The 17,236-nt window shown below is 48.5% G+C and overlaps 1 protein-coding gene across 1 annotated transcript in view; it reads right to left on the reverse strand.

Moving 5' to 3' along the window:
- Positions 1-17,236, reverse strand: part of LOC109883797 (transcriptional regulator ATRX) — an 82,503-nt gene that overhangs the window by 43,286 nt on the left and 21,981 nt on the right. The window contains exons 9-16 of the mRNA XM_031797268.1: positions 12,027-12,094; positions 10,656-11,180; positions 9,832-10,531; positions 8,379-9,459; positions 1,870-1,936; positions 1,614-1,744; positions 1,307-1,498; positions 858-1,099 (exon numbers count right to left, since the gene is read on the reverse strand). Of these exons, the coding sequence (XP_031653128.1) occupies positions 858-1,099; positions 1,307-1,498; positions 1,614-1,744; positions 1,870-1,936; positions 8,379-9,459; positions 9,832-10,531; positions 10,656-11,180; positions 12,027-12,094 (3,006 nt within the window). The remainder of the gene's footprint in view (positions 1-857; positions 1,100-1,306; positions 1,499-1,613; positions 1,745-1,869; positions 1,937-8,378; positions 9,460-9,831; positions 10,532-10,655; positions 11,181-12,026; positions 12,095-17,236) is intronic.

The following is a 17,236-nucleotide window of genomic DNA, read 5'->3' on the forward strand; positions in this document are numbered from 1 at the left end:
CCCCATACCTTCTCCTTTCGCCCATACCTTCTCCCCTCCTTTCCCCCTCCCCCATACCTTCTCCCTTCCTTTCCCCCTCCCCCATACCTTCTCCCTTCCTTTCCCCCTCCCCCATACCTTCTCCCTTCCTTTCCCCCTCCCCCATACCTTCTCCTTTCCCCCTCCCCCATACCTTCTCCCTTCCCCCCCCCTCCCTCCCCCCCCCACCATACCTTCTCCCTTCCCCCTCCCCCATACCTTCTCCCTTCCTTTCCCCCTCCCCCATACCTTCTCCCTTCCTTTCCCCCTCCCCCATACCTTCTCCCTTCCTTTCCCCCTCCCCCATACATTCTCCCTTCCTTTCCCCCTCCCCCATACATTCTCCCTTCCTTTCCCCCTCCCCCATACCTTCTCCTTTCGCCCATACCTTCTCCCCTCCTTTCCCCCTCCCCCATACCTTCTCCCTTCCTTTCACCCTCCCCCATACCTTCTCCTTTCCCCCCCATACCTTCTCCCTTCCCCTCCCCCATACCTCCCCCCTCCCCCCATACCTTCTCCCTTCCCCCCCCCATACCTTCCCCCTCCCATACCTTCCCCCTCCCCCCATACCTTCCCCCTCCCCCCATACCTTCCCCCTCCCCCCATACCTTCTCCCTCCCCCCTTCCCCCTCCCACCCCCCCCCCATACCTTCCCCCTCCCACCATACCTTCCCCCTCCCACCATACCTTCCCCCTCCCACCATACCTTCCCCCTCCCACCATACCTTCCCCCTCCCACCATACCTTCCCCCTCCCACCATACCTTCCCCCTCCCACCATACCTTCCCCCTCCCACCATACCTTCCCCCTCCCACCATACCTTCCCCCTCCCACCATACCTTCTCGTCAGATGAAGAGTCCTGAACCTTGATGCGACGGCGTTTCTTCTTCTGGGCGTAGCTCCTCTCCTCCTTCTTCTTCTTCTTCTTCTTCTTGGAGGAGCGCGTGGTCCTCCTGCGACTGCTGCCCTCCTCTGACTCCTCCTCTGACTCCTCCTCCTCACTGATCTCCTCACTAACTCCTGACTCACTGCTGCTAGCCGACTCCTCAGAGTCTAAGTCTGCTGAGTCATCACTGCCCACTGGGGAGGGAGAGGGGAGGGAAAATGGCGAGAGAGAAAATGGCGAGAGAGAGAGAGAGAAAATGGCGAGAGATACGGGGTGGGAGGGAGGTAAAGCTGAGTGAAAACAGTCATAGCAGTTTACAGAGTAGGACATTCATTCTGTTCCATAGGTGTTGACACAAGCTTAGACAGTCGGCCAGACAGCCACACTGACAACCCCCATACCTTTCCGTCTGGTCCTCTTGGTCTCCTTCTTCCCCTTGCTGGCTGGTTTCTCTTTCTCCTCTCCTGACTCTCCCTCGCTCAGCGTCAGTTTGTGGCGGAGCAGCCGGTGGCGACGCCCCCCACTCTTCTTCACATCCATGTCAGAGCCAGAGTCCCCTTCCTCCTCCTCCTCTTCCTCCTCACCATCATCTGCTTAGGGGAACACAAGCAGTTATTTATGGTTTCTACATCTTGTGACGTAAAACACTAGTGATGGAATGAAGCACTGCAGAATCACGAACGTATCAACAACCTGAACGTAACTCACCCTCCTCTTCCTCCTCCTCCTCCTCTCCTCCCTTCCTCTGTTCCTTCTCTTCTCCGTCCTCGTCAGAGCTCTCCTCTGCTCCTGAAGAGTAGTTGGCCTTGATCTGGGCCAGCAGCATCTTCTTGGCAATCCTATTGAGGAAGGAAAGGACACAAGGAAAGGAAATAAGAAAAGGAAAGTCACAGTCAGCTGGTTGAGAAGCATTCGGTTTGAGGACATATTTGGTTTGTGTTTATGAAAATATTTGAAATTAGACCTGTTTTCTGGATCATCATCGTCATCATCAACAGCCATCTGAGAAGCGTCATGGTTACCTTCTTCTCCTACAGACAGAGAAGACCAGGGGTTAGAGGCTGTGTTTTCCACAAAGAACCAGGGGTTAGAGGCTGTGTTTTCCACAAAGAACCAGGGGTTAGAGGCTGTGTTTTCCACAAAAGACCAGGGGTTAGAGGCTGTGTTTTCCACAAAAGACCAGGGGTTAGAGGCTGTGTTTTCCACAAAAGACCAGGGGTTAGAGGCTGTGTTTTCCACAAAAGACCAGGGGTTAGAGGCTGTGTTTTCCACAAAAGACCAGCGGTTAGAGGCTGTGTTTTCCACAAAAGACCAGGGGTTAGAGGCTGTGTTTTCCACAAAAGACCAGGGGTTAGAGGCTGTGTTTTCCACAAAAGACCAGGGGTTAGAGGCTGTGTTTTCCACAAAAGACCAGGGGTTAGAGGCTGTGTTTTCCACAAAGAGCAGAAGACCAGGGGTTAGAGGCTGTGTTTTCCACAAAGAGCAGAAGACCAGGGGTTAGAGGCTGTGTTTTCCACAAAGAGCAGAAGACCAGGGGTTAGAGGCTGTGTTTTCCACAAAGAGCCAGGGGTTAGAGGCTGTGTTTTCCACAAAGAGCCAGGGGTTAGAGGCTGTGTTTTCCACAAAGAGCCAGGGGTTAGAGGCTGTGTTTTCCACAAAGAGCCAGGGGTTAGAGGCTGTGTTTTCCACAAAGAGCCAGGGGTTAGAGGCTGTGTTTTCCACAAAGAACCAGGGGTTAGAGGCTGTGTTTTCCACAAAGAACCAGGGGTTAGAGGCTGTGTTTTCCACAAAGAACCAGGGGTTAGAGGCTGTGTTTTCCACAAAGAACCAGGGGTTAGAGGCTGTGTTTTCCACAAAGAACCAGGGGTTAGAGGCTGTGTTTTCCACAAAGAACCAGGGGTTAGAGGCTGTGTTTTCCACAAGAGCAGAAGACCAGGGGTTAGAGGCGGTGTTTTCCACAAAGAACCAGGGGTTAGAGGCTGTGTTTTCCACAAAGGACCAGGGGTTAGAGGCTGTGTTTTCCACAAGAGCAGAAGACCAGGGGTTAGAGGCTGTGTTTTCCACAAAGAGCAGAAGACCAGGGGTTAGAGGCTGTGTTTTCCACAAGAGCAGAAGACCAGGGGTTAGAGGCTGTGTTTTCCACAAAGAGCAGAAGACCAGGGGTTAGAGGCTGTGTTTTCCACAAGAGCAGAAAACCAGGGGTTAGAGGCTGTGTTTTCCACAAAGAACCAGGGGTTAGAGGCTGTGTTTTCCACAAAGGACCAGGGGTTAGAGGCTGTGTTTTCCACAAAGAGCAGAAGACCAGGGGTTAGAGGCTGTGTTTTCCACAAGAGCAGAAGACCAGGGGTTAGAGGCTGTGTTTTCCACAAAGGGCAGAAGACCAGGGGTTAGAGGCTGTGTTTTCCACAAAGAGCAGGGGTTAGAGGCTGTGTTTTCCACAAAGAGCAGAAGACCAGGGGTTAGAGGCTGTGTTTTCCACAAAGAGCCGGCCGTCAGCTAATCAGCGCGTTAGACTCCATTTCTGCTGGATACTTTATCCACTTCATATCAACTAGGATACTTTATTTAAACACTTCAGTTGGCTAGTCCCTCTCCACGAGAGAATCAACGATACGCATCTTCCAAGTCATCGGGTTGATAGGAAAGGCTCCCGTCAGCCATAACGCGAGCGGGAAACGCAGTCTGACATCTATCCTGCCTCCCGGTACAATTTTATGTGGGCTGTGGTTGGTTGCAGTTGAATTTCTTGACACAGAGCAGGGAGCAAGCATGCTGCTGAATTTGCACACCCCATGTAATATAATGGTAACAATGTCATATAAATATAATGTCATAAATATAATATAAAAATCAATATGTAATATAAAAATAAATGTCATAAATGTAACGTAATATAAATATCATGTAATATAAATGTAAAGTAATAAATATAATGTAACGTAATATAAATGGTAATATAAATATAATGAAATATAAATGGTAATATAAATGGTAATATAATGGTAATATAAATGGTTATAAATATAAATGGTAATATAAATATAATGAAATATAAATGGTAATATAAATGGTAATATAAATGGTAATATAAATGGTTATAAATATAAATGGTAATATAAATGGTAATATAAATGGTAATATAAATGGTAATATAAATGGTTATATAAATGGTAATATAAATGGTAATATAAATATAAATGGTAATATAAATATAATGAAATATAAATGGTAATATAAATGGTAATATAAATGGTAATATAAATATAAATGGTAATATAAATATAATGAAATATAAATGGTAATATAAATATAATGAAATATAAATGGTAATATAAATATAATGAAATATAAATGGTAATATAAATATAATGAAATATAAATGGTAATATAAATGTAAAGTAATAAATATAATGTAACGTAATATAAATGGTAATATAAATATAATGAAATATAAATGGTAACAAATGAGTCCAAATCCACTAAGCCCAACTGTTGTTTTCTGGCACATTCATTTATTTACTTATTATGTTTCCCATCGCCAACCATGGAGCCTGGTAGGCTATTTATTATGTTTCCCATCGCCAACCATGGAGCCTGGTAGGCTATTTATTTACTGTGCTTTTACAACAAGTGTTGACGAGAACTAACTGAAGTTGATCTCCTAAAGCCCTTCGTAACTCATGTCCATGGTATCACATCAGGACTGTCAACCAAAGGACTGTGACACTAAAGAGAGTGACTCTGGTCTCGTCAGTCAGCGTAGCCGGCCGCTAGACAGCGGGCCTCCCGCCGGCCGCTAGACAGCGGGCCTCCCGCCGGCCGCTAGACAGCGGGCCTCCCGCCGGCCGCTAGACAGCGGGCCTCCCGCCGGCCGCTAGACAGCGGGCCTCCCGCCGGCCGCTAGACAGCGGGCCTCCCGCCGGCCGCTAGACAGCGGGCCTCCCGCCGGCCGCTAGACAGCGGGCCTCCCGCCGGCCGCTAGACAGCGGGCCTCCCGCCGGCCGCTAGACAGCGGGCCTCCCGCCGGCCGCTAGACAGCGGGCCTCCCGCCGGCCGCTAGACAGCGGGCCTCCCGCCGGCCGCTAGACAGCGGGCCTCCCGCCGGCCGCTAGACAACGGGCCTCCCGCCGGCCGCTAGACAACGGGCCTCCCGCCGGCCGCTAGACAACGGGCCTCCCGCCGGCCGCTAGACAACGGGCCTCCCGCCGGCCGCTAGACAACGGGCCTCCCGCCGGCCGCTAGACAACGGGCCTCCCGCCGGCCGCTAGACAACGGGCCTCCCGCCGGCCGCTAGACAACAGCCTCTCGCCGGCTGTTTTACCATTCAGCCATCAGATTTGCCACCAATGCTCCTTATAGGACACATCACTGCACTCTATACTCCTCTGTAAACTAGTCATCTCTTGTATACCCGACGCAAGACCCACTGGTTGATGCTTATTTATAAAACCCTCTTAGGCCTCACCCCCCCCTATCTGAGATATCTACTGCAAGCCCTCATCCTCCACATACATCACCCGTTCTACAAGCCACATTCTGTTAAAAGGTCCCCAAAGGTCTCTACCTTTTTACCCTTTGTGTTGTTGCCTTGTTGTGTTGTTATGTTGTTGCCTTGTTGTGTTGTTATGTTGTTGCCTTGTTGTGTTGTTATGTTGTTGCCTTGTTATATATGTTGTTGCCTTGTTGTGTTATATATGTTGTTGCCTTGTTGTGTTATATATGTTGTTGCCTTGTTGTGTTATATATGTTGTTGCCTTGTTGTGTTATATATGTTGTTGCCTTGTTGTGTTATATATGTTGTTGCCTTGTTGTGTTATATATGTTGTTGCCTTGTTATATATGTTGTTGCCTTGTTATATATGTTGTTGCCTTGGGTCTTTATGTAGTGTTGCCTTGGGTCTTTATGTAGTGTTGCCTTGGGTCTTTATGTAGTGTTGCCTTGGGTCTTTATGTAGTGTTGCCTTGGGTCTTTATGTAGTGTTGCCTTGGGTCTTTATGTAGTGTTGCCTTGGGTCTTTATGTAGTGTTGCCTTGGGTCTTTATGTAGTGTTGCCTTGGGTCTTTATGTAGTGTTGCCTTGGGTCTTTATGTAGTGTTGCCTTGTTATATAGGTTGTTGCCTTGGGTCTTTATGTAGTGTTGTGTTGTCTCTCTTTCTGCCATGTTGTGTTGCTACCATGTTGTTGTCATGTTGTGTTGCTACCATGTTGTTGTCATGTTGTGTTGCTACCATGTTGTTGTCATGTTGTGTTGCTACCATGTTGTTGTCATGTTGTGTTGCTACCATGTTGTTGTCATGTTGTGTTGCTACCATGTTGTTGTCATGTTGTGTTGCTACCATGTTGTTGTCATGTTGTGTTGCTACCATGTTGTTGTCATGTTGTGTTGCTACCATGTTGTTGTCATGTTGTGTTGCTACCATGTTGTTGTCATGTTGTGTTGCTACCATGTTGTTGTCATGTTGTGTTGCTACCATGTTGTTGTCATGTTGTGTTGCTACCATAGTATAGTGTGATGTGTTGCTGCCATGCTGTGTTGTGTTGTTTTATGTAGTGTTGTGTTGTCTCTCTTGTTGTGACGTGTGTTTTGTCCTATATTTACATTGTATTTTTAATCCCAGGCCCCCGTCCCCTCAGGAGGCATTTTGCTTTTTAGGAGGCCGTCATTGTAAATAAGAATTTATTCTGAATTAAGAGACTTGCCTAGTTCAATAAAGGTTAAATAACAAAGAATGACTTTGAAAATAGACCTTCTACACCTGCATTACTTGCTGTTTGGGGTTTTAGGCTGAGTTTCAATACAGCACGTTGATATCAGCTGATGTAAAAAGGGCTTTATAAATACATTTGATTCATATAAATCCCAAACCCTATAAATTACCCAAAACCACTAACAATACCCTGAATTCAGACATTTTCAGTCATTTAAAATTGTAAAGTATTGTCTTTCTAAACCCTGTTCTAGAGAGTTACTATCCTGGAGAGGTACTGTCCTGTTGGTTTACACTCCAACCCTGTTCCTGGTGAGGTACTGTCCTGTTGGTTTACACTCCAACCCTGTTCCTGGAGAGGTACTGTCCTGTTGGTTTACACTCCAGCCCTGTTCCTATAGAGAGAGAGACCCTCCTGTTGGTTTACACTACAACCCTGTTCCTGGTGAGGTACTGTCCTGTTGGTTTACACTCCAACCATGTTCCTAGAGAGAGGTACTGTCCTGTTGGTTTACACTCCAACCCTGTTCCTGGAGAGGTACTGTCCTGTTGGTTTACACTCCAACCCTGTTCCTGGAGAGGTACTGTCCTGTTGGTTTACACTCCAACCCTGTTCCTGGAGAGGTACTGTCCTGTTGGTTTACACTCCAACCCTGTTCCTGGAGAGAGAGACCCTCCTGTAGGTTTACATGCCAACCCTGTTCCTAGAGAGATACCCTCCTGTAGGTTTACACTCTAGGAACAGGGTCTGAGTATAAACCCTACAGGAAGATATCTCTCCAGGAACAGGGTTGGAGTTTAAACCCTACAGGAGGGTCTCTCTAGGAACAGGGTTGGAGTATAAACCCTACAGGAGGGTCTCTCTAGGAACAGGGTTGGAGTATAAACCCTACAGGAGGGTCTCTCTCCAGGAACAGGGTTGGAGTATAAACCCTACAGGAGGGTCTCTCTAGGAACAGGGTTGGAGTATAAACCCTACAGGAGGGTCTCTCTCTAGGAACAGGGTTGGAGTATAAACCCTACAGGAGGGTCTCTCTCCAGGAACAGGGTTGGAGTATAAACCCTACAGGAGGGTCTCTCTCCAGGAACAGGGTTGGAGTTAACCTACAGGAGGGCTTCTCTCTAGGAACAGGGTTGGAGTATAAACCCTACAGGAGGGTCTCTCTCCAGGAACAGGGTTGGAGTTAACCTACAGGAGGGTCTCTCTCTAGGATTATTCAATCATTTCACTGTGTATTCAGATGGAACCAAGGCATTAGAAACTACCAAAGGACACCAACAAACAGCTCCTTCTGCTAAAATAGCCTGGCTGGCTACTCTATATACTTGAGGAAGACAGTGTAGAGGTCAGGGGTTACATCAGTGGCGTTTATGTGAAGTTGTGTTTGCAATAGAGTGAACAGTCTGCCTTGTAGAAACACAGCCCAAAATACCGCTTTCAGAAACAGCATCTCTACTGACCCGACTAATCCCAACCCAGACAGCATCTCTACTGACCCGACTAATCCCAACCCAAACAGCATCTCTACTGACCCGACTAATCCCAACCCAGACAGCATCTCTACTGACCCGACTAACCCCAACAGCATCTCTACTGGCCCGACTAACCCTAACAGCATCTCTACTGACCCGACTAACCCTAACAGCATCTCTCTACTGACCCGACTAACCCTAACCCAAACAGCATCTCCTGACCTGACCAATCCTAACCCAAAACAACATCTCCCGACCTGACCAATCCTAACCCAAACAGCATCTACTGACCTGAGGACTGGTGGAAGGTTTCCCTCCCTGCTACCACAGTCTCCTCCACGATGGGTTTAATCTTCTGCTGGTCTCCACTCTCCTCTCCAGACCCTCCTCCCTCCTCCTCGTCGTCATCATCAGACGATGAATCTTGCTGCTTGGCTCCTCTACTTCTGGCTTTGCGTTTCAGTTCGTACGACCGCCTCCGATCTCCGCCCTTGTTCTCCTTCTCCTCTCTTTCCTTCTTCACACGGCTGCTCCTCCGTTTCCCTGTCGTCAGTTTGCTGAGTCCCTTCATCTCCTTCTCCAGGTCCGAGTTGGAGGAGCCGTCCGAGACCTTCTGCTTCTTCTTGGATGTCTTCTTGTCAGAAGCCGTGGAGGACTTATTTTTCTTCTTTGCGTCTTCATCGGAGTCAGACTCTGAGTTGTCGGAGTCGTCGGCTTTCAGTTTGCGTTTGGCCGCCGGCTTCTTGTCAGTCTTCTCCTTGTCATTCTCTCCCTCCTCTCCCACCTGCTCCTCCTCCTCCTCCTCCTCTCCCACCTGCTCCTCCTCCTCCTCTCCCACCTGCTCCTCCTCCTCCTCCTCCTCCTCTTTCTTGCTCAGTTTGAACAGGCACTTCTTGACGCGCTTGTTGCCCTGGTTACTGTCGGTGTCCTGCTGCGCATCCTCGTCCGAGCTGTGTTCCGCCGCTGCAGTCTGGACCAGGATGTCTGGAACCTCGTCAGAATCTGAGTCCACGTCCTGTTTCGAAGGGTCAGAGGTTACCATGGAGGAGGCCTTGCTCTCTTTCTGCTCCTTCTCCTCCGCGTTCCCCCGTTCTTTCTCAGAGCTGCCCTTGGTTCTCCTCTTCAGCTTGCTGGGGCTCTTCTCCTCGCCTTCTGAGTCGATGTTCTCCTGAGAGGCGGACATCTTGTTTTTCCCCTCCGGTGACTTCCTGAGGGGTGTGGTCTTTGTGCGACTGGAGCATCGGCTGTCCTCCTCGGAGGCCCCATCTACCTCCACCTCCTTCCCTCCATCCTTACTCCTCTCTTTCTCCTTCCCAACACCCTTACTCCTCTCCTTCCCTCCATCCTTACTCCTCTCCTTCCCTCCATCCTTACTCCTCTCCTTCTCCTTCCCTCCATCCTTACTCCTCTCCTTCTCCTTCCCTCCATCCTTAATCCTCTCCTTCTCCCTCCCTCCATCCTTACTCCTCTCCTTCTCCCTCCCTCCATCCTTACTCCTCTCTCCATCCTTACTCCTCTCCCTCTCTCCATCCTTACTCCTCTCCTTCCCTCCATCCTTACTCCTCTCCTTCCCTCCATCCTTACTCCTCTCTCCATCCTTACTCCTCTCCTTCCCTCCATCCTTACTCCTCTCTCCATCCTTACTCCTCTCCTTCCCTCCATCCTTACTCCTCTCCTTCCCTCCATCCTTACTCCTCTCCTTCCCTCCATCCTTACTCCTCTCCTTCCCTCCATCCTTACTCCTCTCCTTCCCTCCATCCTTACTCCTCTCCTTCCCTCCATCCTTACTCCTCTCCTTCCCTCCATCCTTACTCCTCTCCTTCTCCCTCCCTCCATCCTTACTCTTAGACCTGGAGGCGCGTGTGGTAACCACGGGAACAGGCGTCAGCTTCAAGATGAGGTTCTTAACCTTCGGCATGGCCTTCTCCTTCTGGGTGTCATGTGACTTCCTGGTTGAGCCAGCAGCGGGGTTCTCCGATTGGCTAGCCGCTGTGAGTTCCGTGGCGTCGTTACCGGGCGTTAACCCGGTGGAGTCCGCTAAACTCTTGACCATCTGGAAGAGCTCGTCAGGGACGGACGGCCCGACGGACACGATGTCTTTATCCCGGTCAGCTTCCTCCTCTGTTCCATCCTCCTCCTCCATTTTCACCACTGTCTGGTCTTTAGCCTGGCTGCCTGTCTCTGAGTGGTCCTGAGGCATGGGGGTGGGGCTCCCCTCCATCTCTGTGTCCTCTGACACACCACCATCCTCCTCCCCATCCTCAGTGTCGGCCATTTTGTCCTCTTCTGCCTCTTGCCCATTGTCTATCTGATCGTGGCCGTCATGGCCGTCGGTGTTGGAAACAGCATCCCCATTCTGCATCCCCTGGTCCTGGGAAGTGAACTGTGACTCCAAGTCTTTCTCTAGAGCAGCATGGGCCTTCTTCAGATCAGCCAGAACAGACCTAAAGAGAGAGAGAGAGAGAGACAGCGAGACAGAGAGAGATGGATAGCAATTAAGCAAAAGATGAGAATTGGACTGTCTCAGATCCTTTGTAGCAGTCATAATACCAACATGTGTTATGATACCTGAAGGCCTTGAGGTGTCTGTGTCTGGTCCCGCTGCCGCCACCTCCTGCTCCCTGCTCCTCCTCAGCCTGCTGGATGAAATGGATGAAGGTGTTGTTGAGCCCTGTGGTCGTCTCAATCAGCTTCTTGGTCCTCTTCACCAGCTCCTTGGGGACCTTCAGGGTCTTATAGGAGAAGGTGAGGGTCCCTGACCCGTCTGAATGTTCCTTACCGTTCACCACAGCTTTACCATGGTGGTGGTGACCTTTACCCTTACTGTGCCCTTTCACCTCCTTCCTCTCTTTCTCCTCCCTCTCTTTCTTGCGTCCCGTGCGCCAGAAGCTCTCCAGCTTGGTCAAGATGTTGGAGCAGTTGGAGGCGATGTCTGAGAGAGGCTGAGGGCTGCAGATATAGCAGGACCATTTACTGTCCTCGTCGGTGATCATGGACAGCTCCTTGCGCCCCAGGTTACGCAGGATGCACTTCTTACAGAAGGCGTTGTGGCAGTAGTCACAGCAGATCAGGTTGCCACCTTCAGCACACCACCTTGGGGCGTAGTTACGATAGCAAGACAAAGTCAAATTCAAAATCTCATGTAGCTTAATTGGGATTATCCTCCATTTCAATTTCTACCACAATATACGCTTGTCCTTATTTCACAAAGCCCACCAGAAATACCCTGACATGATGTAGTCATGAGGAGACAGACCACCAGATATACCCTGGTATTATGTAGTCATGAGGAGACAGACCACCAGATATACCCTGGTATTATGTAGTCATGAGGAGACAGACCATCAGATATACCCTGGTATTATGTAGTCATGAGGAGACAGACCATCAGATATACCCTGGTATTATGTAGTCATGAGGAGACAGACCACCAGATATACCCTGGTATTATGTAGTCATGAAGAGACAGACCATCAGATATACCCTGGTATTATGTAGTCATGAGGAGACAGACCATCAGATATACCCTGGTATTATGTAGTCATGAGGAGACAGACCACCAGATATACCCTGGTATTATGTAGTCATGAGGAGACAGACCATCAGATATACCCTGGTATTATGTAGTCATGAGGAGACAGACCATCAGATATACCCTGGTATTATGTAGTCATGAGGAGACAGACCATCAGATATACCCTGGTATTATGTAGTCATGAGGAGACAGACCACCAGATATACCCTGGTATTATGTAGTCATGAGGAGACAGACCATCAGATATACCCTGGTATTATGTAGTCATGAGGAGACAGACCATCAGATATACCCTGGTATTATGTAGTCATGAGGAGACAGACCATCGTCCATGTTTCTATGCTCTGTGAGGGGACCTACCTGCACTGTTCGTCCATGTTTCTGTGCTCTGTGAGGGGACCTACCTGCACTGTTCGTCCATGCCGTCCTCGTCTTTATTGATGTCATCGCTGGTGTAATACTTATAACACGACTAGAGGGAGAGGAAACATCAAGGGAGGAACCTTAGAAAATAGAAAACTGGGACAAAGCAATGACTTTCCACATGTCGCATTTCTGTTCAGAAGACAAACAGCTCAAAACCTGCCATACATACAACTACTACAGGTCTGCTTCTATTGGACAGTGTTACATACAACTACTACAGGTCTGCTTCTATTGGACAGTGTTACATACAACTACTACAGGTCTGCTTCTATTGGACAGTGTTACATACAACTACTACAGGTCTGCCTCTATTGGACAGTGTTACATACAACTACTACAGGTCTGCTTCTATTGGACAGTGTTACATACAACTACTACAGGTCTGCTTCTATTGGACAGTGTTACATACAACTACTACAGGTCTGCTTCTATTGGACAGTGTTACATACAACTACTACAGGTCTGCTTCTATTGGACAGTGTTACATACAACTACTACAGGTCTGCTTCTATTGGACAGTGTTACATACAACTACTACAGGTCTGCTTCTATTGGACAGTGTTACATACAACTACTACAGGTCTGCTTCTATTGGACAGTGTTACATACAACTACTACAGGTCTGCTTCTATTGGACAGTGTTACATACAACTACTACAGGTCTGCTTCTATTGGACAGTGTTACATACAACTACTACAGGTCTGCTTCTATTGGACAGTGTTACATACAACTACTACAGGTCTGCTTCTATTAGACAGTGTTGCAGGTAGATCTAAACTACTACAGGTCTGCTTCTATTGGACAGTGTTAAATACAACTACTACAGGTCTGCCTCTATTGGACAGTGTTACATACAACTACTACAGGTCTGCTTCTATTGGACAGTGTTGCAGGTAGATCTAAACTACTACAGGTCTGCCTCTATTGGACAGTGTTACATACAACTACTACAGGTCTGCTTCTATTGGACAGTGTTACAGGTAGATCTAAACTACTACAGGTCTGCCTCTATTGGACAGTGTTACATACAACTACTACAGGTCTGCTTCTATTGGACAGTGTTACATACAACTACTACAGGTCTGCCTCTATTGGACAGTGTTGCAGGTAGATCTAAACTACAGGTCTGCTTCTATTGGACAGTGTTGCAGGTAGATCTAAACTACTACAGGTCTGCCTCTATTGGACAGTGTTACATACAACTACTACAGGTCTGCTTCTATTGGACAGTGTTACATACAACTACTACAGGTCTGCCTCTATTGGACAGTGTTGCAGGTAGATCTAAACTACTACAGGTCTGCCTCTATTGGACAGTGTTGCAGGTAGATCTAAACTACTACAGGTCTACCTCTATTGGACAGTGTTGCAGGACAGTGTTGCAGGTAGATCTAAACTACTACAGGTCTCTCTCTATTAGACAGTGTTGCAGGTAGGTCTAAACTACTACAGGTCTGTCTCTATTAGACAGTGTTGCAGGTAGGTCTAAACTACTACAGGTCTCTCTCTATTAGACAGTGTTGCAGGTAGATCTATACTACTACAGGTCTACCTCTATTGGACAGTGTTGCAGGACAGTGTTGCAGGTAGATCTAAACTACTACAGGTCTAACTATATTGGACAGTGTTGCAGGTAGATCTATACTACAGGTCTATCTCTATTAGACAGTGTTGCGGGTAGATCTATACTACTACAGGTCTCTCTCTATTGGACAGTGTTGCAGGACAGTGTTGCAGGTAGATCTATACTACTACAGGTCTGCCTCTATTAGACAGTGTTGCAGGACAGTGTTGCAGGTAGATCTAAACTACTACAGGTCTACTTCTATTGGACAGTGTTGCAGGACAGTGTTGCAGGTAGATCTAAACTACTACAGGTCTGCCTCTATTAGACAGTGTTGCAGGACAGTGTTGCAGGTGTATCTACCTGGAGCATCGGGTTGGGCAATATGGCCCAATATCTAAATCTGAAAAATCAGTGCATGCCAGAGCAAAAAACAAACCATGTGGTTGAAGGAATTGTCTGTAGAATTTCGAGACAGGATTGTGTCGAGGCACAGATCTGGGGAAGGGTACCTAAACATTCCTGCAGCATTGAAGGTCCCCAAGAATAGAGTGGCCTCCATCATTATTAAATGGAAGAAGTTAGGAACCACCAAGACTCTTCCTAGAGCTGGCCGCCTGGTCAAACAGGGGAGACGGGCCTTGGTCAGGGAGGTGACCAAAAACCCAATGGTCATTATGACAGAGCTCCAGAGTTCCTCTGTGGAGATTGGAAAACATTCCAGAAGGACAACCATCAGACCAGAGAATCTCGTTTCTCATGGTCTGAGAGTCCTTTAGGTGCCTTTTGGCTAACTCCAAGTGGGCGGTCTGTCTTTTACTGAGGAGTGGCGTACGTCTGTCTCGGAGCTCTACGGACAATTCCTTCAACCTCATGGCTTGGTTTTTGCTCTGACATGCACTGTCAACTGTCAGACCTTATATAGACCGGTGTGTGCCTTTCCAAATCATGTCTAAATCAATTGGATTTACCACAGGTGGACTCCAATCAAGTTGTAGAAACATCAATGATGATCAATGGAAAACCTGTTATCGCTTTGTCATTATGGGGCTTTGCGTGCAGGGGGAGGGGCTTTGCGTGCAGGGGGAGGGGCTTTGTCATTATGGGGTATTGCGTGCAGGGGGAGGGGCTTTGTCATTATGGGGTAGCAGGGGGAGGGGCTTTGTCATTATGGGGTAGTGTGTGCAGGGGCTTTGTCATTATGGGGTTGTGTGTGCAGGGGCTTTGTCATTATGGGGTTGTGTGTGCAGGGGCTTTGTCATTATGGGGTTGTGTGTGCAGGGGCTTTGTCATTATGGGGTTGTGTGTGCAGGGGCTTTGTCATTATGGGGTTGTGTGTGCAGGGGCTTTGTCATTATGGGGTTGTGTGTGCAGGGGCTTTGTCATTATGGGGTTGTGTGTGCAGGGGCTTTGTCATTATGGGGTTGTGTGTGCAGGGGCTTTGTCATTATGGGGTTGTGTGTGCAGGGGCTTTGTCATTATGGGGTTGTGTGTGCAGGGGCTTTGTCATTATGGGGTTGTGTGTGCAGGGGCTTTGTCATTATGGGGTTGTGTGTGCAGGGGCTTTGTCATTATGGGGTTGTGTGTGCAGGGGCTTTGTCATTATGGGGTTGTGTGTGCAGGGGCTTTGTCATTATGGGGGTTGTGTGTGCAGGGGCTTTGTCATTATGGGGTTGTGTGTGCAGGGGCTTTGTCATTATGGGGTTGTGTGTGCAGGGGCTTTGTCATTATGGGGTTGTGTGTGCAGGGGCTTTGTCATTATGGGGTTGTGTGTGCAGGGGCTTTGTCATTATGGGGTTGTGTGTGCAGGGGCTTTGTCATTATGGGGTATTGTGTGCAACGGCTTTGTCATTATGGGGTATTGTGTGCAACGGCTTTGTCATTATGGGGTTGTGTGTGCAGGGGCTTTGTCATTATGGGGTTGTGTGTGCAACGGCTTTGTCATTATGGGGTTGTGTGTGCAACGGCTTTGTCATTATGGGGTTGTGTGTGCAACGGCTTTGTCATTATGGGGTTGTGTGTGCAACGGCTTTGTCATTATGGGGTTGTGTGTGCAACGGCTTTGTCATTATGGGGTTGTGTGTGCAACGGCTTTGTCATTATGGGGTTGTGTGTGCAACGGCTTTGTCATTATGGGGTTGTGTGTGCAACGGCTTTGTCATTATGGGGTTGTGTGTGCAACGGCTTTGTCATTATGGGGTTGTGTGTGCAACGGCTTTGTCATTATGGGGTTGTGTGTGCAACGGCTTTGTCATTATGGGGTTGTGTGTGTGCAGGGGCTTTGTCATTATGGGGTTGTGTGTGTGCAGGGGCTTTGTCATTATGGGGTTGTGTGTGTGCAGGGGCTTTGTCATTATGGGGTTGTGTGTGCAGGGGCTTTGTCATTATGGGGTTGTGTGTGCAGGGGCTTTGTCATTATGGGGTTGTGTGTGCAGGGGCTTTGTCATTATGGGGTTGTGTGTGCAGGGGCTTTGTCATTATGGGGTTGTGTGTGCAGGGGCTTTGTCATTATGGGGTTGTGTGTGCAGGGGCTTTGTGTCATTATGGGGTTGTGTGTGCAGGGGCTTTGTCATTATGGGGTTGTGTGTGCAGGGGCTTTGTCATTATGGGGTTGTGTGTGCAGGGGCTTTGTCATTATGGGGTTGTGTGTGCAGGGGCTTTGTCATTATGGGGTTGTGTGTGCAGGGGCTTTGTCATTATGGGGTTGTGTGTGCAGGGGCTTTGTCATTATGGGGTTGTGTGTGCAACGGCTTTGTCATTATGGGGTTGTGTGTGCAACGGCTTTGTCATTATGGGGTTGTGTGTGCAACGGCTTTGTCATTATGGGGTTGTGTGTGCAACGGCTTTGTCATTATGGGGTTGTGTGTGCAACGGCTTTGTCATTATGGGGTTGTGTGTGCAGGGGCTTTGTCATTATGGGGTTGTGTGTGCAGGGGCTTTGTCATTATGGGGTTGTGTGTGCAACGGCTTTGTCATTATGGGGTTGTGTGTGTGCAGGGGCTTTGTCATTATGGGGTTGTGTGTGTGCAGGGGCTTTGTCATTATGGGGTTGTGTGTGCAGGGGCTTTGTCATTATGGGGTTGTGTGTGCAGGGGCTTTGTCATTATGGGGTTGTGTGTGCAGGGGCTTTGTCATTATGGGGTTGTGTGTGCAGGGGCTTTGTCATTATGGGGTTGTGTGTGCAGGGGCTTTGTCATTATGGGGTTGTGTGTGCAGGGGCTTTGTCATTATGGGGTTGTGTGTGCAGGGGCTTTGTGTCATTATGGGGTTGTGTGTGCAGGGGCTTTGTGTCATTATGGGGTTGTGTGTGCAGGGGCTTTGTCATTATGGGGTTGTGTGTGCAGGGGCTTTGTCATTATGGGGTTGTGTGTGCAGGGGCTTTGTCATTATGGGGTTGTGTGTGCAGGGGCTTTGTCATTATGGGGTTGTGTGTGCAGGGGCTTTGTCATTATGGGGTTGTGTGTGCAGGGGCTTTGTCTGCGTGTAAACCAGAGGAAGAGGCAAAGTGAGAGGTTTCACTCTCGCCAAAATCTGTCAATTGTGTTTCTATGGGATTTAAATTGGACCTCAGCCTGTTGCCTTGCCTTCCCACCTTGGAGACGACTCCCATTGTCAGGATGGAG

Source organism: Oncorhynchus kisutch, linkage group LG19 (assembly GCF_002021735.2).
Source record: "Oncorhynchus kisutch isolate 150728-3 linkage group LG19, Okis_V2, whole genome shotgun sequence".
NCBI lineage: Eukaryota > Metazoa > Chordata > Actinopteri > Salmoniformes > Salmonidae > Oncorhynchus > Oncorhynchus kisutch.